Source organism: Schistocerca americana, chromosome X (assembly GCF_021461395.2).
Source record: "Schistocerca americana isolate TAMUIC-IGC-003095 chromosome X, iqSchAmer2.1, whole genome shotgun sequence".
In the NCBI taxonomy this organism is placed as follows: domain Eukaryota; kingdom Metazoa; phylum Arthropoda; class Insecta; order Orthoptera; family Acrididae; genus Schistocerca; species Schistocerca americana.
The window spans coordinates 133094259-133120831 of NC_060130.1; the positions used below are offsets into that span (position 1 = coordinate 133094259).

Genomic DNA, 26573 nt, shown 5'->3' on the forward strand with positions numbered 1-26573 from the left:
GCTGAACCTTGAGGGTCTTTTCTGTCCTTAATCCAATTACTGCGCACAAACTTGTCTAGAGCACAATTTACAATCTGCATAAACTTTGTCCATAATTCCTCTATGTCCATCATACTGAAACTAAGTGATTGCAATTCATCATCTAAGTGAGATGCTAACAACTGCTTATCTGCTCCTTCTAGAGGAAACACTCTCTTAGCCTTCTTGATTAATTTATTAACTTCCATATCCATAGTTGTTATGATATCATGATCACAAATCTCCATCTCTATACTGATGTCATTGATAAGATTTGGCCTGTTTGTAGCTACAGTGTCTAAGACATTTTCATTACATGTGGGCTGTCAAACTAGCTGCTCAAGACAGTTTTCAGAAATAGTGTTCAAAAGTACTTCACTAGACTGTCTGTGTGCACCCCCTCAGAACTTTGACAAAGCTGTAGAGTGTTTTTGTGATAATCCATTAAATGTGTATTTGGAAGAAACTATGGCAATGAGTTATTTGAAATAAGTCAACTTTCCTATAAGAAGCTGCCTTTCAAATAGAAGGAGCTTTTACGTAAACACATTAATTTTTTGCCCAAGTTAATAATCGTAAATTATTCCCTTGAAGTGTCATATTTAAGTTATTCAAATGGCTCATTATATCAGTGACAGATGTCATGTGCAAACTATGGAACAAGGTGTGAACATAGTGCAATAGGGTTGCATGAGAAGCGGCTGACCAGCTGTACCTACCTGGTGGGGTCTGTGGGTGATTGTGGTCACCCACTGTCCATGTGGGAGAGTTGGAACAATCTGCTTTATAACCTCTGGGGAGATTACTTAGTCAGATGATTAATTGTTATAGTCGGGTTTTCTACTATTATCTTAGACAGTGCTTTTATTGCCCTGGTGAACAGTTCATTCATTTGAGTAATTAATTGTTGTAGTTTGGGATGCTGATAACATCTTTGGCACTTCTTTACTTACTCTGGTGGTTATTGCATTCCATCCATTTTTATCTTCAAATGCAATACCTCTGTTTATAAATCTCCTGTCATTAATTTAAATTTAGTTAGAATCTCACATTGATACTGATTAAAACCAAAGGGGCTTACATTACGTAGTTGGCTATTCATACAAACATCTGATTGTGAAACTATTATAAAAAATTCATTTCATGTTATGATGTTTTAAAAGGATTTGCAAGAAGTTTGTCACGAAGTTAGTTTTTCAAGGGTTCCGGATTTACACCTTTTTATTCTTATTTCAACAAGTATTCTTCTGTTAAGAAATTAAATCCATATTTTAGTTTACATGTAACAGAATTTTTTATACGTATGCGGTAGTCTCCTTGCATTCTGTCACTCCTGTAAGAGCTATTGAGTGCAGAAGAATTTACTAGTATACTCATGATTTTGATGTACTCTTCTGTAAACTAATATAAGGCCTGGAAAATGCAATAGTATTCTTTTTCCTTACAGAAAAATTTGTATATCATCCATTTTGGCCTGTTGGCAATTTTGTAGTTAACCTATTTGTGTTACAATACATAGGAAACGTGCTATCGGCTCAGATTACTTCTGTGTAGGCAGCTAGTCATTCCTCTCACACCAACAGTTTCTATTGCTGTTCATAATTTTCCACATGCCAACAAACATGTTGCTGAGTAAACACAGATCCTAAGCATTTTCAATGTAAGCCACCCTGTTAAAAGCAATTTCTTGTGAAACACTGACTAGAATATAAAAAAGTTGCTTCTAGTGTATTATGCTGATCTGACATTGTGTTCATTCCATCTAAGTATTTGTCACACACTGATATGAAGCATCTAATACTGCTTGTAATCAGTCATGAAGTTTTAAACATGTTTTAGTCTTTTGGATCAGTTTATTTGTTTCATTGATGTCTGCTTCTTCAGTGCAGCTAAGAATTGAATTTTTTCCTCCCACAGACAAAATCTTTTTATTGTTTATACTGTAATTTAAAACTCCTATACGAATCTGGACCTACACTAGCCGGATGAGACTGCACCTTCTGACAGGATAGTGGCTGCTCCTTCAGCAAGGTCTGGACAGGCAGATGGGGTAGGGGTTTGTTAGTTATTGGCAGCTCCAATGTTAGATGGGTCATGGAGCCCCTCAGGAACATAGCTGCTAGGGTGGGGAAGAAGTCCAATGTTCACTCAGTGTGCTTGCCAGGTGGCCTTGTCCAGGATGTGGAAGAGGCTCTTCCGGCGGCTATCAAGCATGCAGGGTGCAGCCTGCTGCAGATTGTTGCACATGTCGGCACCAATGATGCCTGTCATCGGGGTTCCAAGGAAATCCTTGGGTCCTTTCGGCAGCTGGCTAAATTGGTGAAGGCGGCCTCCATCTCTCGAGGAGTGGAAGCCAAGCTGACGACCTGCAGCATCGTACCCAGGGTGGACCGGGGTTCTCTGGTTTGGAGTTGAGTGGAGAATCTAAACCAGAGGCTAAGTCAACTCTGTGATGAAAATGGTTGTAGATTCCTTGACCTACGCTATGGGGTGGAAGGTTGTAGGACGCCCCTCGATAGATCAGGGGAGCACTACACACAGGAAGCAGCTACATGGGTAGCACAGTACTTGTGTCGTGCACATGGGGGTTTTTTAGATTAGGTTCCTCCCCATGGGAAATAAACCGCTGGCCCGAAAAATTACCTGTTCATGACACTGATGTGCGTGTGCCAACTGTAAAAATTGTTAGTTTGCCTAAACAGGTCATCCCAAAGGGTTTAAATATGCTTAATCTCATGTTAGTAAATTGTTGAAGTGTCTGTAGCAAGATCCCCGAGTTAATCTCCGAAATAAACAGTAGCAATGCCAATATTGTATTAGGTACCGAAAGCTGGTTGAAACCAGACATAAAAAGCAGTGAAATTTTGAACTCTGATTGGACAATGTTTAGGAAGGATAGGACTGATGCTATGGGAGGTGGTGTGTTCATTGCAGTTAAAAACTTTTTAAACACAGTTGAGATCACTACTGCGTTGGACTGTGAAATAGTGTGGATAAAGCTGTCAATCAGACAAGGACTGACCATTGTATTAGGATGTTTTTATAGACCACCAGCATCCGCAACAAACGTCGTAGAATGTTTCAGTGAAAGTCTTGAGTACATAGGAAGCAAATACCCAAATTATCCATTAGTTATAGGTGGAGACTTTAATCTAGAACCCATTGACTGGGAAAATTACACGTTTATCACAGGGAGCAGAAGCAAAGATTCGTGTGAAGTTATCCAAGGAGCGCTTTCGACATACAACTTTGAGCAATTGGTTAGAAAACCAACTCGAGATGGGAACATATTAGATATCTTGGTGACAAACAGACCTGATCTTTTTGAGGAAGTTAACCTAGCAGAAGGTTTTAGTGACCATAATGTCGTTGTGGCTTCTATGTCAGTGGAAGTTGCAAAAAAAAAAAAAAAAAAAACAGTGTAGAGTTTTCTTCTTTGGGAAAGCAAATAAAAGTGTCATTAATGAATATCTTCGTAGCCAGCTCCAAGCATTCACCGCAGGACACAAAGATATTGAGCATCTTTGGTCAGAATTTAAAGGTATTGTCCACCATGTGTTAAGGGAAGTGTGTGCCTAGCAAAAGTATAGGGGAGGGAAAGGATCCACCTTGGTACAACAAACATATTAGGAAGTTGCTGAAAATTTTGCACAGTTGTTTTAAACGTAGTCACAGCCCCGCTGACAAACAGAAATTATGCGAAATGAAAGCAGTTGTCAGACGTACAATGAGAGACTCTTTTAACGAATTTGAAAGCAATATTTTATCTGCAGATTCTAAAAATAACCCCAAAAAATTTTGGTCGTACGTAAAATCTATGAACGCTACAAATACTTCAGTACCTTCTCTTGCTGACAGTACAGGTAATGTAACTGATGATGATAAACAGAAGGCCGAAATTCTAAACCTAGCTTTCAAAAACTCGTTTACGATAGAGGACTGCAGCACCATTCCCTCTTTCACCAAACAAACGGAAGGATGGCTGACATAATGTTTAGTGTATCTGGGATTGTAAAACAGCTAAGATCCTTAGACGCCAGAAAGGCATCTGGCCCAGACGGTATCCCCGTAAGATTTTATGTTGACTACGCTACAAATATAGCACCATTCTTATCAGTCATCTATCAGAGATCATTGGAACGGTAGAAAGTTCCACGGGACTGGAAGAAAGCCCAGGTCATAGCAATCTATAAAAAGGGTAGAAAATCGGATGCACATAATTACCGGCCAATTTCACTGACATTGATTTGTTGTAGAATCATAGAAAATATTTTGTATTCAGACATAATGACCTTTCTAGATTCTGAGAAGCTCATCTGCAGAAACCAGCATGGTTTTAGGAAACAGCAGTCACGTGAGACACAGCTGGCCCTCTTTGTGCGTGATATACAACAGCCTCTAGATACCTCCTCCCAGGTTGATGCCATATTTCTCGACTTTCGAAAGGCATTTGACTCAGTTCCGCACTGTCGCTTGCTACAAAAACTGCATGCTTACGGTCTATCCAATGACATATGCAGTTGTATAGAAAGTTTTCTAACAGACTGAGTGCAGTATGTCGTCCTGAACGGGGTAACTTCAACAGAAACAAGAGTAACTTCAGGTGTGCCCCAGGGCAGCATAATAGGTCCTCTGCTTTTTACAATTTACATAAACAATTTGGTTGATGGTGTTGATGGCTGCCTTAGACTGTTTGCTGATGATGCTGTAGTCTACAGGAAGTAGTATCACACAAAAGTTGTGAAGAAATCAATGAGGATTTGCAGAAAATAAATGTGTGGTGTAATGACTGGCAGTTATCTCTTAATATTAGTAAGTGTAACCTACTGCGTATAACAAGGCGAAAATCCCCACTAATGTATGAGTACAAAATAAATCATCAGTCTTTGGAAGCGGTAACATCAGTAAAGTATCTGGGTGTGACTATTTGAAATGATCTCAAATGGAATGATCAGATTACACGAGTAATGGGTAAGGCAAACTCTAGATTGCGGTTTATTGGTAGAATCCTGAATCAATGTAGTCTTTCAACAAAGGAAATAGCTTACAATACGTTAGTTCATCCAGTCTTGGAGTATTGTTCGTCTGTATGGGACCCTTGCCAGTTGGGTCTCATTCAAGAGATTGAGAAGGTCCAAAGAAGAGTGGCAAGATTCCTGACTGACTGGTACATTTAGCCATTGCGAGAGCGTTACAAATCTCATAGAAAGTTTGAAGTGGGACACACTTGCAGATTGACGATGTGCTAAATAGAAGGGGCTGCACACTAAATTCCGAAATCCAATCTTCCATATATTATTACCACCAACTTTCAAATGACGTAATGATCATCATTCAAAGGTAAGGGAAATAAGAGCTTGTACTGAGGCTTTCAGACAGTCGTTTTTCCCTTGAGTGATCCGCGAGTGGAACAGAGGGGGGCAAATATAAATTTGGCACGAATTGTGCACTCCGCCACACACCGCTTGATGGCTAGCAGAGTATATATGTAGATGTAGAAATGGTGTTGTTGTGAAATACCTGTGCATTAAGTAGTCAGTCGTCATCTGACTGGGAATTAATTACATTTGGTGTTCCTCAAGGTTCCATTTTGGGTCCATTGCTTTTTATTATTAATATTAATGACCTCTCGTCTGTTACATTGCCGGATGCTAGGTTTGTTTTGTTTGCAGATGATACAAACATTGCAATAAGTAGCAAGTCAAGTACAGATTTAGAAATAGCTGCAAATCAAATTTTCACTGACATTAATAAGTGGTTTAAAGCTAATTCTTAGTCATTAAACTTTGAGAAGACCCACTACGTGCAGTTCAGAACCTGTAAGAGATTTCCTTCCAGCATGAGTATAACATATGAAGACACGCAGATCAAAGAGGTTGACAGTATTCAATTTCTGGGATTACAACTCGATAATAAATTCAGTTGGGAGGGACATACCACAGAATTACTTAAGTGCCTAAACAAGTCTGTATTTGCCATGAGAATGATGTCAGATGTAGGGGATATAAATATTAAAAAACTTCCATACTGTGCTTACTTTCATTTTATTATTTCGTATGGGATCATCATCTGGGGCAACTCATCAAACCGAGCAAAAGTTTTTAGGGTGCAAAAGTGTGTGATTAGAATCTTTTGTGGTGTAAATTCAAGAACATCTTGTTGAAACCTGTTCAAGGAACTTTGTATTCTAACAGCTGCTTCTCAGTATATTTATTCCTTAGTGGAATTTGTTGCAAGTAATACATCTCTATTTCCAGCCAATAGCTCAGTACACAGTATCAGTACTAGGAATAAGAAGAATCTATATAAAGGCCTAAAATCACTTACCTTGGTCCAAAAAGGGGTCCAATATTCAGGAACACAAATTTTTTATAAATTGCCAGCAACCATTAAAAAACTTGGTTTCAGATAAAGCACAGTTTTAACAGAGTTTGAGAGACTTTTTGATGGGTAACTCCTTCTACTCCATAGGTGAATATCTTAACAGAGACTGTGAAGTCAGCTTAAGTAAAAATGTTAGATTTCAGTTTTGAAAACACTTGGTCACAACAGTCAAGATTAGGTATTTTGCGTATGATGAATTTATTAATAGTGGATAACAGTGTTTCATTCTGACAGTGTGTTAATTCTGTAAATACTAGCTGCCCCAGTTTACTGCATTGTATTAGCTTATTTTCAACTATCTCCTGACAAATGGTCAGGGTAGTAAGTATTATATTCAAATGTTTATGTTTTTATGTCATACTTTCTGACATGTTCAACACCCACGAGAATCATCTCATTTTTTGGGTCTATGGAACGAAAACTGAATCTAATCTAATCCAACAACAATACAGAGTTTTTTAAACCTCATCAAGGAACAAGAGTGGCAGGATGTTTATAGTACTGATAACATAGATGTCAAATATAACACTTTTCTTAACACATGTCTCATGTTCTTGGAGAGTTGATTTCCATTAGAATGTTATAAATGGGGTATTAGCAGTAAAAGGCAGCCTGGGTGGCTGACTAACGCGATAAGGATATCATGTAGAACAAAGCGGACATTATATCAAAATGTAAGAAGTAGTCACAATCAGGCTGCAGTAGCCTATTACGAACAGTACTGTAAGGTGCTTAAAATGTTATCAGGAAGGGAAAGAGTATGTAGTATGCAAATAGAATAGCTAATTCACAGGATAAAATTAAAACCCTATGGTCAGTTGTGAAGGAAGTGTCTCGTCAACAGCACAAGGTCGATGAGATAAAGTCAGTTCGTAGTAAAAATATTTCTGATACGGATAAATCAAATATATATACAGTATTTAACAATCATTTTCTGAGCATTGCTGCTTAATTAAATAAAAATTTAGTTTCTACAGGGAATCTATGACACTCTTGTCAAATGCGTTTCCAAGATTGATGTCTGAAATACTCCTTTGTGATACACACAAGGGGGAGAGTGAATCAATAATTAAATCACTGAAGACTAAGGGCCCTCATGGATATGATGGAGTGCCTAGCAGAATATTTAAGTACTGTGCTGCACATGTTAGCCCTGTATTTAACCATATTTGTAATTTTTCCTTTAGGAATGGTCATTCCTGAATGATTAAAGTACTCGGTAGTAAAGCCACTTTATAAAAAGGAAGAAAGGAAAAATGTAGACAATTTTAGACCTATTTCTATGCCATCAGTGTTTGCTGAAATTATTGAAAAGGCTGTGTATGTAAGGATAATTGGTCGTATTATATCACATGATTTGCTACCAAATGTGCAGTTCGGCTTTTGAAGTCGTTCAACAACTGAACATGCGATTTTCTCTTTTCTCTGTGAGGTACTGGATGGGTTAAACAAAGGGTTTTGAATGCTAGGCATATTTTTTGATTTAAGTAAGGCGCTTGATTGTGTTGATCACAAAATATTGCTCCAGAAGTTGAACCATTACGGAATACGGGGAGTAGATCACAATTGGTTCACCACTTACTTTAGCAGCAGACAGGGAAAGGCTATTATTCACAGTGTTGAAAATGGCTGTGATGTGGGGTCCCACTCAAGTGGGGAGTGCCCCAGGGATCAGTGTTGGACCATTATTGTTCTCTAGTATTATGGGTAACTGAAAATATTTCTGTTTGCTGATGACAGTAGCTTGGTAGTAAAGGATGTCGTGTGCAACCATGGCTCAGTTTCAAATAGTTCAGTACATGACATAAGTTCATAGCTTGTAGAAAATAAACTAATGCTAAATCACAGTAAGTCTCAGTTTTTTTAGAGTCTAACACACAATTCAACAAAATGGGCAATTCACAGAATGGGCATATATTTGTGAAACTGAACAGTTCAAATTTCTAGGTGTTCAGATAGATAGTAAGCTGTCGTGGAAAGCCCACGTTCAGGATCTTGTTCAAAGACGTAATGCTGCCATTTTTACTATTCGAACGGTATATGAAGTGAGTGATCGCTAGACACGAAAATTAGTCTACTTATTTTCATTCACTTATGTCATATGGTATTAATTTTGGGGTAACTCTTCCCATTGTACAAGGAAATTTTTAGCTAGGAATGGGCAGTGTGGGCAATAAGTGGTGTAAGTTCATGAACCTCTTGTCAACGTCTGTTCACGAGTCTCAGTATTTTGACATTGGCTTCTCAATATATATATTCCTTACTGTCATTTCTTGTTAATTAGCTTATTTCCAAGAATAAGCAGCTTTCACTCAGTTGATACTCAGCAGAAATCAAATCTGCATTTGGATTGGACTTCTTTAACTCTTGTTCAGAAAGGTGTGCAGTATAGTGCTGCATCCATTTTCAATAAGCTACCCCTAGAATTGAAAAATCTTAGCAGTAATCCACGGGCTTTCAAATTGAAACTGAAGAGGTTCCTCATGGGTCGCTTCTTGTATTCTGTCGATGAGTTCCTTGACAGATTAAGCTAATTCATGGTTATTGTTGATTGGTTTACTTAAACTTATGGACTGACTTTTTTCAGGTTGATAAACATTTATTTTTATCTGTTATTACTTTTATGTTGTGATTTCATGTACTGACACATTCCATGACCTTGGAGATATGCTCCTCAGTTTGGCCCTATGGAACTTGACGTGCAAATAAAAATAAATAACATATTTGCTTCATAACTTGATCGATTTCGGTATGTGACCTGAGAGAAAGTGACCTTTATCACTATCTCCCCCTCCTTTGAAAAGGTGAGATTACCTGGACAACAATATAATCCTGTATACAAAAACAACATTGTATCGCTGCCTCGGTAATAAAAATATACAAACACTTTAAAAATACTATAAACAGAACAACATACAACTGGATGAATTCCTAATGAGCAACACTAGCACAAACAAAGTGCAGTGTAGACAAATAATAATCTCAGATCTTGTCTAGTGATGAGGCGTAAGACCATTTCAGACGTACTCTGGTCATCAGTTGTCTGTTTGTTCTTCGTTCCACTGGGTTTCATGTTCTGTACTACAGATGCTGCTGGTATCTGTGGCAATGTATTGACAGCTTCTTTAAAAGGTTTAATGTGTCCCACATGAATAATTGAAGTCTACCTTGACATCTGTATTTTAACGTTGACAGGTGACATCATTTCCATTACTAGGTATGATCCATGCTATTTGGTCAAGAATTTCTTTGTTTTGCTTTTTGGTGTATATGGATTTGTCATTAATACCCATTGGCCGACCCTGTACTGTGGTAACCTCCCTAAGTGTTGTCCTATCTTCTCTTGTTGCTCTGAGGCTTTCGTATTTGTGCCATTAATATGTTGCCAAATATTTTGTAATTTTGTTAGGAAACTGTAATTTCTTAGGAAACTTTTTTGTTGATTCGATGTCAGATCTGAGCTTTGACTTAATCGCTCCAAAAGGTGAAGGCATTTTTCTCCCATATATTACCACTTATGGCGAAAGACCGATAGCTGTATGGACTTTAAATTTGTGTGCAGCAGTTACAAAATTTAAATATATGTCTCAATTCTCATGATTACTGCTAACATAATAGCTCAACATCTTTGAAATCATGCGATAAACTGTCTCTGTTCTCCCATTGGCTCTTGGTGGAAGGGGCTTGTTTGCAGCTTACAAATTCAAAGCAACCAATACAATTGCTTCAGAAGATCTGACATGAAATTGGTGCCCTGGTCTGTAATTAATGGCTCGAGAATGCCAAATGTGATCAACCAATTGTCTACTAACACTTGAGTGACTGTACTTGCGTTTCGGTCAGAAATTGCAACCACTGCTATATAACGCCAGAAATTGTCAACTATGGTGTTTAATTAAAAGGGTGTAAAATGTCTATCCGAAGAATTTCAAATGGTTTAGATGCTTCTGTTAGACATTGTAATGGAATCTGTCGATGGCTAAGATCAACTCATTGTGCACAAGGTATGTAGTTCCTGACATGCTGCTCGACATCTCATTTTCTAGTCTTCCATCAAAATTTGTTGGCACTTGGTCTGTCAGTTGTTCTTTGCCTGTCATAGCCTGACAACATATGTCATGTGCTTGTGCCAAGATTTTGGTCCGGAAAGCTGCAGGTAATACCACTTGTAATCTGCACTTCATTGTGCTGCATAGGAAGCAATTGTGCATCACGAGCTGAAGTTGCAGCTTGAATTGTTGACAGTCAGTATCATCAACTTGGACCTTTGACCATTCAGCAATGCTCTTGACTAGTGTTTGTAGAACTGCAATTTCTGTGCTCAAACTTTCGGCATTAGTGTGCCGTTTCCCTGGCTTGTATATTACCTCGTAATCAAAATCACTCAAACGGAGTGCCCACCTTATTAATCTGCTGAAAGGGTCCTTAAGTCCTAATAAGCATTTGAGAGCAGCCTGATTTGTCACTACCTTAAACTTTTGGCTGTATAAATAACAGTGGAGGGATGTAATACCATAGATTACTAACTGCTAGCATCTTCTTCTCAGTTGTGGAATAATTTTCCTCTGCTTGGTTCAACTATCAGGATGTGTATGCTACAGGACACTCTTTACCATCTGTATTCTGTCCTAGGACAACCCTCAGAGCCCTATTACTTGAATCACAAAAAAATAATAAATACTTGTTTGAACTAGGGAATATCAAAACTGGGTCTGACGTCAGTGCTCACCTTAAAGTATTGAACGCTGTCTGGCATTCAGTAGGCTATTCAAATTTTGCTCCTTTCTATAAGAAACAGTTCAAAGGTCCAGCAGTTTCAGCAGAGTCCTTTATGAATCGTCGATAATAATTATAGCGACCATTGAAACTCTGCAACTGTTTAACTGTCTTCAGTGGCAAAAAATTCTGAACAGCTGAGACCAAGCATGGATCTGTTCTCACACCTTCCTTGCTAAGTATACGCCCAAGATAATTTACTTCTGTTGCTGCAGAATGACGTTCATGAATACTTAGTATTAGTCATACCGTTCTCAGTCTTTTGAAAACCTCCAACCATTATGTGTTCTTCCATGTCCTTTGAAAACACTATTGTCATCTAGCTAGATCAAACATTGTTTTGGTTTCAGTCCCCTAAGTATGCCATCCAATAATCTCTTAAAGGTGGAGGTTGCTTTCTCGAGTCTGATTGGCATTAGAAATGACCTCCCAGGACGGGAAAAGCTGTCTTTGGTTGGTCCTGTGGTGCTACTTCTATTTGGTGATATCAGCTCTTTAAATACATTGCATAGAAACAGTTATATTGACCCAAGTTGTCGAGAGTCTCTGTTATCTTTGGTATTGGATATGCATTGGTGGTAGTTTGTGCATTCAGGTATAGGTAATCCCAGCAAAATCTGTATTTTTAGTGTCATCTGATGACCTTTTCAGGTCTAAAATTACGGGTGCCCCCCAAGGACTATCTCTATACTCACTAATACTGTCAGCTAGCTGCTGGAAAATAAATTCTTCCATTATCACTTGCATGCACTTTGGAACTCCATATGGGTTCTTGCACATCGGGGCATTATTTCCTGTTAGTATTCTGTGTTGCGTAGTGGCATTGCTGGTAATGGACCACTTGGATTAAACAAATCCATGAAATGCAATAACAAACCTTCCATTGCTCCTCTATTACTTCCCGGTAAATGTTGCATTTTCTCACATAATGAAGATGCATTGATAGTTTGCCTGCAGTAGAGGTCCTCACTTGACCAATCCATGTCATTTTCCTCCAAAACATCAAAATTAGCAATTAGTAAACCCTTTGGCAGACTCACTTCATCCCTGCCAAAAGTATCAAGACTGTCCGGAACCATAAAATCTCTGTCCACATCACGGGCACGTACTATACTTCTGCATACAAAACTGTGTGACTTATCCAGTTCTTCGTTAGTTTTCAATGGCTCAACAACATATAATAAATCCTTAGGTAGGTCTGTTTCTATGCTCATCTAGATCAACTTCCCGTATCTTGCAGTACCATTGACCTTTAGTACCTGTGTCTGCAGTTTATCAGGTACCACCTTCACGATTGGTGAACCTTGCGACAGAGTATCACTTGTAGCTTTTGCCCCTAGTGGAAACAATGAGCTACCGAGTTCAATTGTACACTGCAAAAGGTCTGTTTTAGTGTGATATTTAGCAAGAAAGTCCAGTTCGAGGTTTGCAGAACACCCCCCACAAACATGGGGCGGTACTTCTACGTGCTCTCAAAAACACTTATTTCCCCATGTTAAAACTGAACAGCATTGTTCCCATTGGCTTCACGCCATTATTACTTACGCCATGTAACCTATAGCGTGATGACTGCATTCTCTCTCTGCCTGAGAGATCCACACTGACGACTGACACATTAGCCCCTGTGTCCACCAGAAATTTATGTTCGCTACCGTTTACTCAGCCTGGCAAGAACACTCTTTCTCTGCAGACATTTCTGCAGTCTTGTGTTCTGTTGGGAATGCTGTCCGACGGATGAGGCAAACCCATTTCCGTTTAACAGCTGATTATCAGGACATTGCTTGTTACGTGCTTTCTTCTGACAATCACACACTTCATGACCCACCTACTCACATTCATAACATTTGGGCAGACAGCATTGTTTTCCTATGTGGCCCTTGTGCCCACATCTAAAACAACTCCACTTCTGAAGAAAAAACATTGCGATCACCCTGTCTCTGTGTAGCAGTGTAGATCTCCTCCAATTGCACAGCAATCCTTATGGCAGCAGATAAGTCAGTCGGATTCTCCATTCTGAGCCTCCTTGACGTATCAGCAGAAACAGTCAGAGAAGGATTCCACTGATTTGCCACACTTCTGCGATAGTCATTTGAGTTTCTTCCTAAAGAATCTTGCACTGCTCTGCTCCCAATAGCGCTGTATTAGGCTATTAGCCAATTCATCAAACATGTAGGCCTTACTGAAGGGCTTGCGGAGCTTGATATATGTTTTTGGATCACCCACTAACCTTAATCTAGCTGTATTTAAGGACATTTCTTCTGACTTCTTTCCCAATTTGGCAGCAGCCTTTATATCACTAATAAAAATAGATACATCATTGGTTGCTTTCCCCGAAAATGGCGCTGTGAGGTTAGCAGCTGTGGGATGGATGAAATGGCGGATATACTCAATGTGGTTTTATTTTCTCCTGACTCGAGGAGTGCTTGGTCCCTAACGAGTTTGCAATGGTCTATTCTCCTCATAAATGCGTCATTGTCTTGCCCCTATTCTGTTGTTGCATTGTAGTTTGTAACAATATGCTATCTGCCCATTCAAAGCTTGCATCGTTTCAGTCAGTCACTGCTCATGTGTATGCCATTTGTGCTAACTCCATCTGTCATTATACCAGAAAAAAAGGGAACTTCACACACAATAGGCAGGGAAAAAAAGGGGGGGTGGGGGGGTTATACTACACTTAATCTCCATGCTTTATCATAGCCCATCGAGATTTTGTGCACTGATGTGCTTAGTGCCCAAAACTTCTTCACATACTACAGGTAACTGACACAACTTGAACACATGGCAAGTCATGCCTACATAATTTACAATACAGATACCTCACTGGCTGCAAGTACAGTTCCTGTGGAACTGAGACCAGTCTGTAGGTTCCTGTGGTCGAACAAATGACTCTTTTAATGTGCTGTGAAGGTCTGTATGGCTCAACATGGCCATAAAAAAAAATACAGAACAAGAAAACATGCGAATATCAGTCACTCACCATACCACATTGTAACGAACTTCAACTTGTAGCTGTTGACCTCACTTTGGAGATGCATAAACGGTCAGCTGCTGTCCTAAATGTGAGGGTTTGGCACCAGCTGTAGATGTCTCTACCATTGGCAGCCACTTTCTGTCACCAGATATAGCAGTCTGGTCCCAGACTCCCACAGTTGTCAGGAGAGAGCCATGTGGGACTTAGTGGTGAGGACCTAGTTACGCTCGACAGTGCCAATAAAACATAATTGGCAATAACACATTTGTTAGGCAGTAATACAGAATTGTCTTTCAAAGCGCCATGCCACAGCCGGGCTGGCAGAGGAGTGCGTTGTTAGTAGTGTAAGGCTGGCATTGGCTCGATTTGCAGTACTACCAGTGCAGTGAAGCTTCAGTTGGCAGCTGTTGCATCACAGGGTGGTTGTTGACATGTGGACTCCAGAGGCCTCCAGCTCTACATATTGATCTTCAAAGTGCTCTCGGTGGCGTCTAAGATTTGCACTCGGTAGCCTTGCCCCACGTTCACCAGAAGTACTTGGTGGCTCACAGGTGTTGGCTCTCAGCCCTCTTTTATGAGACAGGAGCCAGCAGCATTAATGTTTGCCACAGGAACAGGATGAGCAGTAGGAGAGGCCCCCTCTCACAGGCGTATGACGGACAGCGTCCAGGTCATGCAGGTTAATCTTACAGGCCTGCAGCGTGATGGCAGCCTCTGCATCCCATCAGCATTGCCTTGAAAGTTGGCAATGCAACTGCCCGCAGCAGCAGCAGCAGCAGCAGCAGCAGCAGCAGCAGCAGCAGCATCCTTTCATCCGGACTCGTGGTTCTGCAGACAATTGAAGACACCTAGGTGTGCCGAGTGTTGACCTGCATAGCCTACCCTCACACTGGATAGCTGGGACTGACACAAGGGCTTGAGACTATGCACTGGGCTGCTGAGAATCAGCAATCACCCATTTGCTAAGAAGTGTGGGATATTTATGTTTGTGCTTCCAGTGCGCTCTGCATGCTCTGTGGCAGTGGGGATGGCTAGGAAATCGTGTGCCCTGGTTTTCCCCTCACCGTCAGCTCTCCTAGTGGCTTCAGACTTTCGCAGCTTCACCTTTCAGAGGTTCTTTTTTGCTGGTTCTGCACCTGAATACTTAAGTTTTCATTGCACCAAGCCTTCCTTACAACACTCTGCTTTGTCACTAGTATGACAGTACCTCCCGGCTTCCTTGATGTTGTTATGCTTTATTGCGGACTCGAGTGCTCATTTGCTCCCCAGTGCTGTGATAGCTTCCATGTTTGCCACAACTTGCTCAGTATTTCCCCCAGCTGGCAGTCTACGGATCATTGGTGAGGCAGGCGGTTTGGCTTCCGGGAGTTTTCACGGTAGAACTTGAATGAATTTTTTGTGTCCGCCGGGAATACTATCCTGCGGTGTAACACTTCTATTGAGCTTTTATTATTTTGCATTAGTTTCCTTTTAAAATGCATATTTAACTAATTTATTGTCATTCTTTCACAAACATTGATGGTGCAGCTTGCAGCTTTGATAATTTGAAGCACTTTTGTGCTTATTAGAAAATAATTTCTGATACTTTGTTTCGGACTAAGTGCACAGTTTTTGTACTCTAAACTGGTCCATGCCTACCTGTTTGTCGGTTGTACACCCTTCTTTTTTTTCTGTATTCACCAACGCTACAATTTTTTCACTTAATAGTGTTTCATTCAAGGAAGCTGCTTTGTTTTTTAAAAGTTTCAGTGCAACATGGTAGTTTCATTTTTAGACTTTACTGTGTTTATCAGCTTTAAACTCTAATTGATATGTAAAATAAAGGAAAGACAACTGTTCACCTATAGTGGATTGATGTGTGGAACATTGAAACATGTAGCAGAAAGCCATATCCACACTAGCTTTTGAGATCTTGCTCTTTTTTGTAGTAAAGTTACACACATTCACACACACAACCACACAGACGACACTCCCAAGATATACATCTACATCTACATCTACATCTACACTTAAGTGCCTGGTAGATGGTTCATCGAACCATTTTCATACTACTTCTGCTTGGAAGGAGTCTCAGAATTTGCTGCAATAAACCTGAAATGGGGTAGAGATAACATAACAGTTATCGGTGTTTACAGGCCACCTGCAGCAAATACAGATACCTTTTTTGTAAATCTTTCTGATTTGCTTGTATACATAGACATAACATTTTCTGGGCCAAATGGTCATGTAAATATTATAGTTACAGGGGATATAAATATAGATTTATTAACAAATGATGTCAGCACCAAAAAGTTAGATCGTCTGTGTGATGAATTTAACCTGACCCCACTCATTCGGGAACCCACTAGAGAAATTGGCAATAGTAAAACATGTCTTGACAACATAATAACAAACATGACCCACCTATCCCACATTGCATCGGTTTTAAAACTAGCAATCTCAGATCACCATGCAGTACAGCTTAAATTGGAACGCCATGAGGCCCCCACTGTCACCACAAAGCAACAGTTTGTAACTAAAAGAATAATGAATAATGACAACATAAATAGACTAAACTGGATGCTAGCACAAATAAAATGGTTTGAAAATAATAGCTTTTCATATGATAACTTTGCTGCTGACTTCTATTACTGCTTTGATACCACATGCCCAGTTGTAATCACAAAAATGAAACAAACAAAAAATATAAACAAAAATATTTGGGTAAATAGTAATGTCACTGAAGCGAGGGAAAAATTAAAACTGCTCCACAGTGCAATGCTGAATAATAGAGAGATTCCTGAGCTAAAGGAAACCTTCAAACTATATCAAGCACACTGTAGGGACTTACTTACACAGACCAGGAGCAACTATGTTGCAAATAAGCTTCAAAACTCTCACAATGTAACTACTGGCATCTGGGCAGTCATAAACAGTTTTAGAACTGGCAATGACAAATCCTGTATGGACTTTACTATTAACCACAATGGCATGCTCATAAAAGACCAACTGGAAATTGCAAATATTTTTAATGAATATTTTTCTTCCGTAGGGGAAGCCATAAATGACAAACATAAAAACATGCACTACAGTTTTAAAGGTAATACATGTGACCATAGTATATATCTAGCCCCCACAAACTGTGCAGAAATAATAGGCATCATTAGCTCTCTAAAACCCTCTAATTCAGCTGTGCATGATGGCCTAAATACTAATGTTTTAAAAGCCTGTAGCCAAAATGTCTCTGTACCTCTGTCTGCAGCAGTCAACAATATAATAGAATCAGGAACCTTTCCAGACAGGCTAAAAATAGCACAGGTAACACCCATTTTTAAGGAAGGTGACAACAACAAAATAGAAAACTACAGACCAGTCTCAATCCTTCCTGTCTTTTCCAAAATAGTTGAGAAAGTTATATACAACAGGATTATAAACTTTCTTAACAAACACAACCTGACGTTCGAAAATCAAAATGGATTCGTAAAAGGTAAATCAACTAGCACTGCAGCTGCTCAACTAATTGAAGAGGTGTTAGGGGGTATCGAAAGCAAGGAACATGTGGCGGGTGTATACCTAGACCTGGAAAAAGCCTTTGATTGTGTGAACGTTGACATCCTATTAGACAAGCTATGGAACATGGGCATTAGAGGCGCTGATTATGACCTAATAAAGTGTTATATGAGCAATAGAAAGCAGTTTGTTCTACTTAAAATGGAAAGTGGTGTCTACAAATCAGAGATCACTTGCATAAAATATGGGGTGCCCCAGGGCTCTGTATTGGGCCCCCTTCTGTTCTTGATCTATGTAAATGATATTAAATACTGTACTGTAAATTCCAAAATTGTTCTGTATGCCAATGACACGTCCATTGTATGTAAAAAGGAATCATGTAATGAACTAGAGGCCGAGTGTAATAATGTGACAAAAGAAATTGTTCAGTTTTTTAATGAAAGCCACTTAAATGTAAGCACCAGTAAACCATGTTTGATGGAGTTTAACAAAAGTAGTTTGAATAATGAAATTAAATTATACATGGGCAACGAATTGGTAAAGAAAGAGTCTAGTGTAAAATTCCTTGGCGTAACAATCCAAAGCAACCTGAAATGGGACACACATATTGACTCTCTAGCAACTAAGTTGTCAAAAAATATATTTGCAATCAGTACTATTAGCAAGTTCTGTAGAGACACCGTAGTCCTAAAGACTGCATACCATGCTCTTTTCTCCTCTCACTTGAACTACGGTATTGAAATTTGGGGAGCAACAACCAAAGCTAATCTAGATAAGCTACTCATTCTTCAAAAAAGGGGTGTGAGAATAATCTGTGGAGCAAAATATAGGGAATCTTGTCGCAACTTGTTTCCAAAAACAGAGGTGTTAACTGTTATAAACACATACATTCTAAAAGCCATATTGCTTGTGAAAAGACTGCACCCAAACACTTATTCAGATTTCCACCAGTACAATACTAGAAATAAAGAAAGATTTTAGATTGGCAGCCACAGAACAGCACTTTACGAAAAGGGGCCTCAGTATGCAGGTATAAAATTAGCTAATGCACTCCCTAGAGCAGTCATGGCTCTTCCTACAATTAAACTGAAACATCAGCTTAAGAAATTTTTAGTAAAACACCCTTTCTACACATGAGAAGAGTACCATACTTATATGAAGAACAACAAATGCTCTGTGAAATTATGTGAATAGAAATAAGTAAAAACCTTATTGTAATTTTGTAGTAAATTAATGACGTTTTCAGAAGAATGTGTCTTGTGTATTGTACAAATAACTTTAATCATTACTGTTTCTTTGTACATGTGCAGTGTACCATTTGATGTTGGATAACGCTATTATTATTATTATTATTATTATTATCATCATCATCATCATTCCACTCTCGAATGGCACGTGGGAAAAAAGGAACACCTAAATCATTCCATTCGAGCTCTGTTTTCTCTTATTGTATTATTATGATCATTACTTCTCACGTAGGTGGGTGTCAACAAAATATTTTCACATTCTGAAGAGAAAGTTGGTGATTGAAATTTCATAAATAGATCTCGCCGCAAAGAAAACCGCCTTTGTTTCAGTGACTGCCACCCCAACTCGTTTACCATATGAGTGACACTCTCACCCCTATTGCGCAATAACACGAAACGAGCTGCCCTTCTTTGCACTTTTTCGATGTCCTCCGTCAATCCAACCTGGTAAGGATCCCACACCACACACCAATATTCCAGCAGAGGACAGACAAGTGTAATGTAGGCTGTCTCTTTAGTGGGTTTGTCACATCTTCTAAGTGTTCTGCCAACAAAGTGCAGTCTTTGTTTCTCCTTCCCCACAATATTATCTATGTAGTCTTTCCAATTTAAGTTGTTCATAATTGTAATTCCTAGGTATTTAGTCAAATTGACAGCCCTTAGATTCATATGATTTATGGTATACCCAAAATTTATCACATTTCTTTTAGTACCCATGGGGATGACCTCACACTTTTCTGTGTTTAGTGCCAGTTGCCACTTTTCGCACCATACAGATATTCTCTCTAGATCATTTTGTAACTGGAATTGATCGTCTGATGAATTTACTAGATGGTAAATTACAGCGTCATCTGTGAACAATCTAAGGGGGCTGCTCAGATTATCACCTAGATCATTTATGTAAATCAGGAACAGCAGAGGGCCTATGGCACTACATTGCAGAATCCCAGATACCACTTGTGTTCTACCCGATGATTTACCGTCTGTCACTACGAACTGTGACCTCTCTGAATGGAAATCACGAATCCAGTCACACAACCGAGACGATATTCCATATGCATGCAATTTGATTTATAGTTGCTTGTGAGGAACGGTATCAAAAGCCTTCTGGAAATCTAGGAATATGGAATCTATCTGAGATCACTTGTTGACAGCACTCATTACTTCATTTGAATAAAGAGCTAGCTGTGTTGCACAAGAATGACATTTTCTGAATCTGTGTTGGTTATGTATCGATAAGTCATTTTCTTCAAGGTGATTCATAATGTTAGAGTTCAGTATATGCTCCAAAATCCTACTGCAAATTGAGGTCAGTGGTATGGGTCTTAATTCAATGGGTTACTTCTATTTCCTTTCTTAAATATTGGTGCGACCTGTGCTACTTTCCAGTCTTTAGGAACAGACCTTTCGTCAAGTGAGCGGTTGTATACGATTGCTAAGAAAGGCGCTATTGTGTCTGCGTACTCTGAAAGGAGCCTGATTGGTATACCATCTCGACCAGAAGACTTGCCTTTCTTAAGTGATCTGAGCTGTTTCACAACACCTAAGATATCTATTTTTATGTCACTTATGCCAACAGCTGTTATGGTTTTGAATTCTGAAATATTTACTTCGTCTTCTTTCATGAAGGAATTACGGAAAACTGTATTTAGTAACTCCACTTTAGTGGCACCGTCAACGATAACATTTCCATCGCTATCACGCAGTGATGGTATTGACTGTTTCTTGCCACTGGTGTACTTTACATACAACCAGAATCTCTTTGGGTTTTCTACCATATTTTGAGACACTGTTTCATTTTCCATTATTGCAACAACCTAGGAGTAGTTGTATCATAATTGCACGGTGAAGCTAAATGTTGCAAGTTGTGTTGGCAATGCAAATCGTGGATTATGTCAGCATTTCTTCTCTCGCCCCCACCCCCACCCCCACCCCCACCCCTGTCCACAACAGCCTAATTCCCTTACCTCCGCCACCACCCATGGTGTAAACCATTTGTCTTCCGTGCCACTTATAACTCGTTTAGTCACATCAAGTGTCAATAGGAAGAAAATGGGACGAAGTCATGTGACATGTCGAGTACGAACTTAGAAGAATAGGAAGAAACATAAAATGAGGGAATTTTTAGCAGTGATCTTATGGGTTTTTCACAGGGGCTATAAATTTATGGTGTAGAATCGTGAAAACGTAAAATTGGAGAACTTAAAATAAAAATTCCACTGTATTGTCAACACCAACAAGGTGTAATGTCACTTTTGTCCACTTTGTGTGATGGACCAGCATTGTGCATCCCTTTTTGTGCTAAAGCTAACCTTAGGTGTAATAAATGTAATTTTTTCTTCTTGTATAGTAATATTGTAAAAAATTTGGTCCTTTCGAACTACAGTGGATTATTTACAACAAACTTCTTGAGGGAATATACTGTGAAGCAGTAGTCCTAGAGCATGTTTTTGAGCAGTGAAATCTCCCCAAGAGACAAATCAGAACTCTTTAACAGCTGCATAAAATCATATCTACAGCCATGTATACCACTGATGGCACACTCTTATCTCAATTTCTTGTGATCCTTGCCCATTTGAGTTTTGTTCTCTATCATCAATGATAATTTGTTTGTTGCTGTTCACAGAGTAATAGAAGAGGCACGGAATGGATTTACCACTTTGAATTGTATGATTTTTATAACAAGAGCAGATGGAAACCAGAAAAGTTTGACGAATGGTGGAATGATATCACAGTCAATCAATCGGCCTACTGTGTAATGCTAAAGGTAAAAAACTAGTGTGTGTGTGTGTGTGTGTGTGTGTGTGTGTGTGTGTGTGTGTGTGTGTGTGGACGCGCGCGCACGCATGCAGATTTATAAAAAAGTGGATAAGTGGATTTTGTATAACCTTTTACTAATATTTAATGAACTACATTAAGTCTTATCCATTAACAACATTAACTTTTATGCATTGAAAATAATTTTTATATCTGTTCAAATCTTGTTCTGCTGCCTGTGCTCATGTCTGATGTTTTCCCGTGCTTGTTCTGCTACCTTGTGCTTGTCTGATTTTTTCCGATGCTGAGTAATTTTGTGTTTCTTTTTTACATGTATGATGTGTGTGTAGCACGAACAGCTGGTTTTGGAGAAGTGCAATAATCAGTATGAAATACCAGTTAAAATCCGATGTTCAAATTTTGCTCTACACTTTACGAATGGAGCAGGAAAGGGAGGAAATAATAGTGATACAAGAAGTATCGCCACCACACACAGTAAGGTGGTTTGTGGAGTATAGCTGTAGATGTAGCTGGGTTTCTTTTACATTTGTAGTAGTAGGTTATATCTTCTCTACTTTCAAGTAGGACTTAACATTTGCCAGTTTTAAAATTCAAGTTTTTCCAAAGATGGACCATTACTACCATAATACTAGAGTATTATACCTTTTATAATCATGATAATACCATCATTATTAGTGAACATGACCTGAGTGCAGTAAATTGTATAACGGACAGTGTTATTTCTGCCTAGTGTGGTTTGATATTCATATATCAATTAGTGTGTGTTGTTCCTGTTCCACAGTTGATATGACTTGTAAATTTCTGAAGTTCTTGCAGAAGGGCATCAGTAAGATAATGAAACTGGGCAGTGAAGTTTCATTGGAGATGTTCAACACCTTGAGTTCATCCCATGACTACATTTTCATGGGATGCTGTCACAGATTCTTGTTTGAGTGAAACACTTCAGTGAGCACAATTAGTCCAGTTTTAAGTTAACCTCAGCCCATCTTACCATTGTCATCAGTCCACACATTTCACACCATGACTGGATACTCATAGCAGTGTTCTTGGAATTTGACATTGTGTACTGTTGGATACTCAACCACCTAAAAGTGTGTAATAATTCTAGACTGTAAGCTGTCTTAAGTAAGTTGTTGCTGAACGTAAGTGTGGCATATTGTTGGAAATTGGCAAAAAGTGTCTCATCAGTCCGTACTATTTCCTTATAATCATCATTGTTCCATGTTGAAGGTTCTAAGAATAATTAGTGTCATACCAACATGTTCATGGTGACCTGAAATTTTGTGACCACCACTGGCAAGTGTTCAGTTTTTGATTATTTGAAATGCTAATGGAGGTGATATATCTCTTCAGTCATGCACTTCCTGTGCTTCCTTATGATGATGTTTTTCAGAGCTTAAGAATCCCTGCCACTGAAGACGAAATTCTGTGCCTTGTTACTCTTTGCTGATTCTGTACTATGAATTGTGAATGCCATTCCCTAATCCCTCATGGATCTCATACACCTAACACAATAGCTGCCTTCTATATGTGTGCGACACCAAACATGTTGAGTAATCCTATTTTTATACTCCATAGGGTCTCTAGCATAGTATAAGTCGACAAGAAACATTTATAAGGAGTGCCCAGGCATGCTGCTGTGTGACATTGATATTAATATTTCTGCTATAACATAAATATGTGTAATGAAAATAATGTTACCCATATTGTAATGCAGGTCAGTCAATAATGGCAAGTTTGCCAAAACATATCTGTAGTGAAAGTAAAAGAAATAAAAATTAATATCACACAGCAGTGAGCATGGCTACTCCTTATAAATATTCTATTTTTCCTTGAGTACAGTTGATAAAAAGTAGAAATGTAACATACTCCATAGAGTACTACAGATAAAGGCAATCTAGAGGACAGAGTTCCAGGGTACAAAGAAACACAGCAGAGGAAAGGAAATACAGTACTTACCTGACAATAGCAGATCTTGAAAGTGACAAATATTCATCCCTTGGCACTTTTGGGCCCTGGTCAGCAAGTTGTTGAAAGCAGATCAAAGCTAGACTGTTGGCATTGCTGCAGTTTCATGTGAAATGTTCTGCTGCAGTTCTTGAAAGTTCTGAGGATTGTTGCAATACAGCTTAGACTTGAGGGCTCCCCATACAAAGTAATTTCACACTGACAGACCAGATGACGTGGGAAGCCAGCAAGGCTTGCGACCAGATGGACCTCTGCTAACAACTCTGTCAGGCATGAAGATTGCGTAAATGTGTTCCAATGTTTGGCAGCTGTTGGGCAGTTGCTCCAGCCTGTTGGAAGTAACTGTAGGTATTTTCCTCCTCTGTTAATGCTGCCACAAATGGTTTCAAAGTGTTGGCAATGTGACGTACTGAAGTCAGGATCTCATGAAACAAGATGGGACCAATAATGCAGCATGCAGACACTGCACACACTACCCCAACCTTCTAATCATGCAGTGGTGTTTTGTGGAAGTTATGCAGATTCTCTGCTGCACATAACCTGTGAATTGACATAACCACTCAGGTGAAACCGATTCGTTAGACATAAAGAACAGATCCATGTCCAAGCCATTCATGATGCACGAACAATGTACACTCAGTAGGGATGCTTGTGCAGGGCCTGATGGAGTATTTGTCTGTGTGACTGACGTGATATACTGGTCTCTTGTGACAGGTGTCAGGCTTGTTTGATAGAACTCTGAAGCATTTTCTGATGAGCCGCAATCACATTTTCTGGTGTGCAGGCACATTTCAGAATGTTTTTTGATGTATTCGAAACAGATGCTATATGGCACAATTTTTGGACTAAGCCTTGCATGACACTCTTTGCTTTCACTCTGACGCCATTAAACTCCTCAGCAAACAACTGACCACACTGTTTCCATAACTTTGTTGTCATGTAACTTTCTACAGCCAGCACCTGCTGCTCTATTGTGAGTACCATTGTCACCTTTGCACTGCTCCACTCACACTGAACCAGTGTGGATCGTGTGGTGGCGTACACTTGATGTGCGTATCATGGGGTGTGGTTATATGTATACATTCATATCCAATCGTACCCACTTGTCTGGGCCACTTTTTATTTGCACCACCCTGTACATACTAACTTCTTACACTATAGTCATATGGGCCTCTAAGTTTGGCAACTAAAATTTTGAAGTCAGAAGCTTCAAAAGGCTTTGACAAACTCTTATATATATAATCAAATCTTGCCTTCCCATGGTGTTTGTTGTTAATTAGTAGGTAAGCTGCTCACAGCGTATATTTATAATGTTGGACAATGCAAATATGGCAGTAGTTAGATAATGCTGTGGCAGTGCTCTCCTCAAGTAGTGGCCGGACGAGCCCATTTCTGAGCCTTGAAGAACATTTTGTGGTCATGGAGTGATTGAAGGTATTTATTATTGTGGACAGTAATGCGTCAGTAATGAGCTAATACCATTATGCCCAGTGGATGCTCTTTTATGGAGTCAGTTTAGTGCTTAGCCAGATCAAATGACAGTAATTTCTAATAGGTGGTTCTTGTTCAGAATTGAGAAAAAGGTATAAAATTCAAATTTTTGCAAGTAAAGTACTCTGCTGTCTATGCAAAGTTGTAGCCTGAGAATGGATAGCAAGTGGCAAACGTTTACTAATTTTTGTGTATACAGTATAGTAGGAGGAACACAAGATTTAATTTATAAGTGATGTGGAGGGGGGGGGGGGGTGTGTGTAAGCAATGTGTGAAATTTAGTACACCGAATCGACAGGTCTGGTAGTAAGTATTGCTCTAATCCTGCTGGGCAGAATGCCAAACTGAACTTAGATAACATTAGGGTGTGTCATTCCATACTGCTTGAACTCAATGCTCCCAGTGGGGAAATACAGTACTGTCCTCAGCTCTCCTCGGACTACCAGGGAGGTGGCGACACAGACATGCGATCTGACCTTCAGCACTACAGTCGTCCGTTCGGCCAGTGCTAAGATCACCCGGTCAATGTCTCCTCTTCCTCCCGTCACCCGTAAGGCACAAGCACCTTCATCATCTTTTAGGGTTCATCAATCTCAGCAGCCCATAACTAGATGTTTTCGGTGGGGGGTAGACCTGGAGGACAAGATCAATCAGATGTAAGCTATAATTTAAGCAATAAATACATTTCTCTCTCTCTCTCTCTCTCTCTCTCTCTCTCTCTCTCTCTCTCCCCCACACACACACACACACACACACACACACACACACACACACACACACACACACACACACGTTAGGAAAATAAGGTACAAAATAATACTTATTAGGAGTGATACTAAGGCTAGTGGATCTGTTAAACCTTTCTACATGTCACATTCGGTCTCCCCCCTGCAGGTCCGGGGGTTAGAATAGGCCCGAGGTATTCCTGCCTGTTGTAAGAGGAGACAAAAAGGAGTCCCTCCCCCTCAAGGGGGTAGTTTTGCGCCTGCGTCCAGAGACGGACGGTTCCACGACTTATATTTGTGGTCATTTTGGTTTTTCACATACTCTGGTTTCTTCCTTCCTTTGTTTTGTTCCTTTCTTTGCCCTTCTCCCTCTCACTGTCTTCCTTACTTTTTCCCTTGCCTTCTTCTCCTTGCCTTCTTCTCCACCCTCTGGTCTCCGCCTCAGCGTTTGAGACAGTCTGTCCTTTCTCTCCCTCTCTCCCTTCTTTTTCCTCTTCTTCTTTCCTCCCTGTGCGTGCCTGAAGGTCGGCCCACGCGTTCGCACGCGTAGCCGGCGACAGGGTAACGCGTAATTCCCTGCCCTGTGTAGACAAGTAAGGCACGCACAGGCCAGGCCTAGGGAGGGGTGATTGCCTGAGCTGACACCTTCCAACCATGCCGATTGGTCCCTCCGTCCGTTTCTCGGGAGGTGTGACCTGAGGTGTAAACATTCACCTAAGGCGGGAG

At 39.7% G+C, this 26573-nt stretch overlaps 1 protein-coding gene across 2 annotated transcripts in view; it reads left to right on the plus strand.

The window, feature by feature from the left end:
- The window catches only part of LOC124556817 (transmembrane protein 183-like), a 269512-nt gene that overhangs the window by 178040 nt on the left and 64899 nt on the right, over positions 1 to 26573 (plus strand). The window contains exons 7-8 of one of the 2 annotated variants that reach the window (XR_006968701.1): positions 21512 to 21652; positions 21993 to 22137. Coding sequence is in view for 1 of the 2 variants with exons in the window: in XM_047130833.1 (XP_046986789.1) it covers positions 21512 to 21652 (141 nt within the window). In the remaining variant the exon portion in view is untranslated. The remainder of the gene's footprint in view (positions 1 to 21511; positions 21653 to 21992; positions 22138 to 26573) is intronic. The other variant, XM_047130833.1, reaches the window with a different exon arrangement.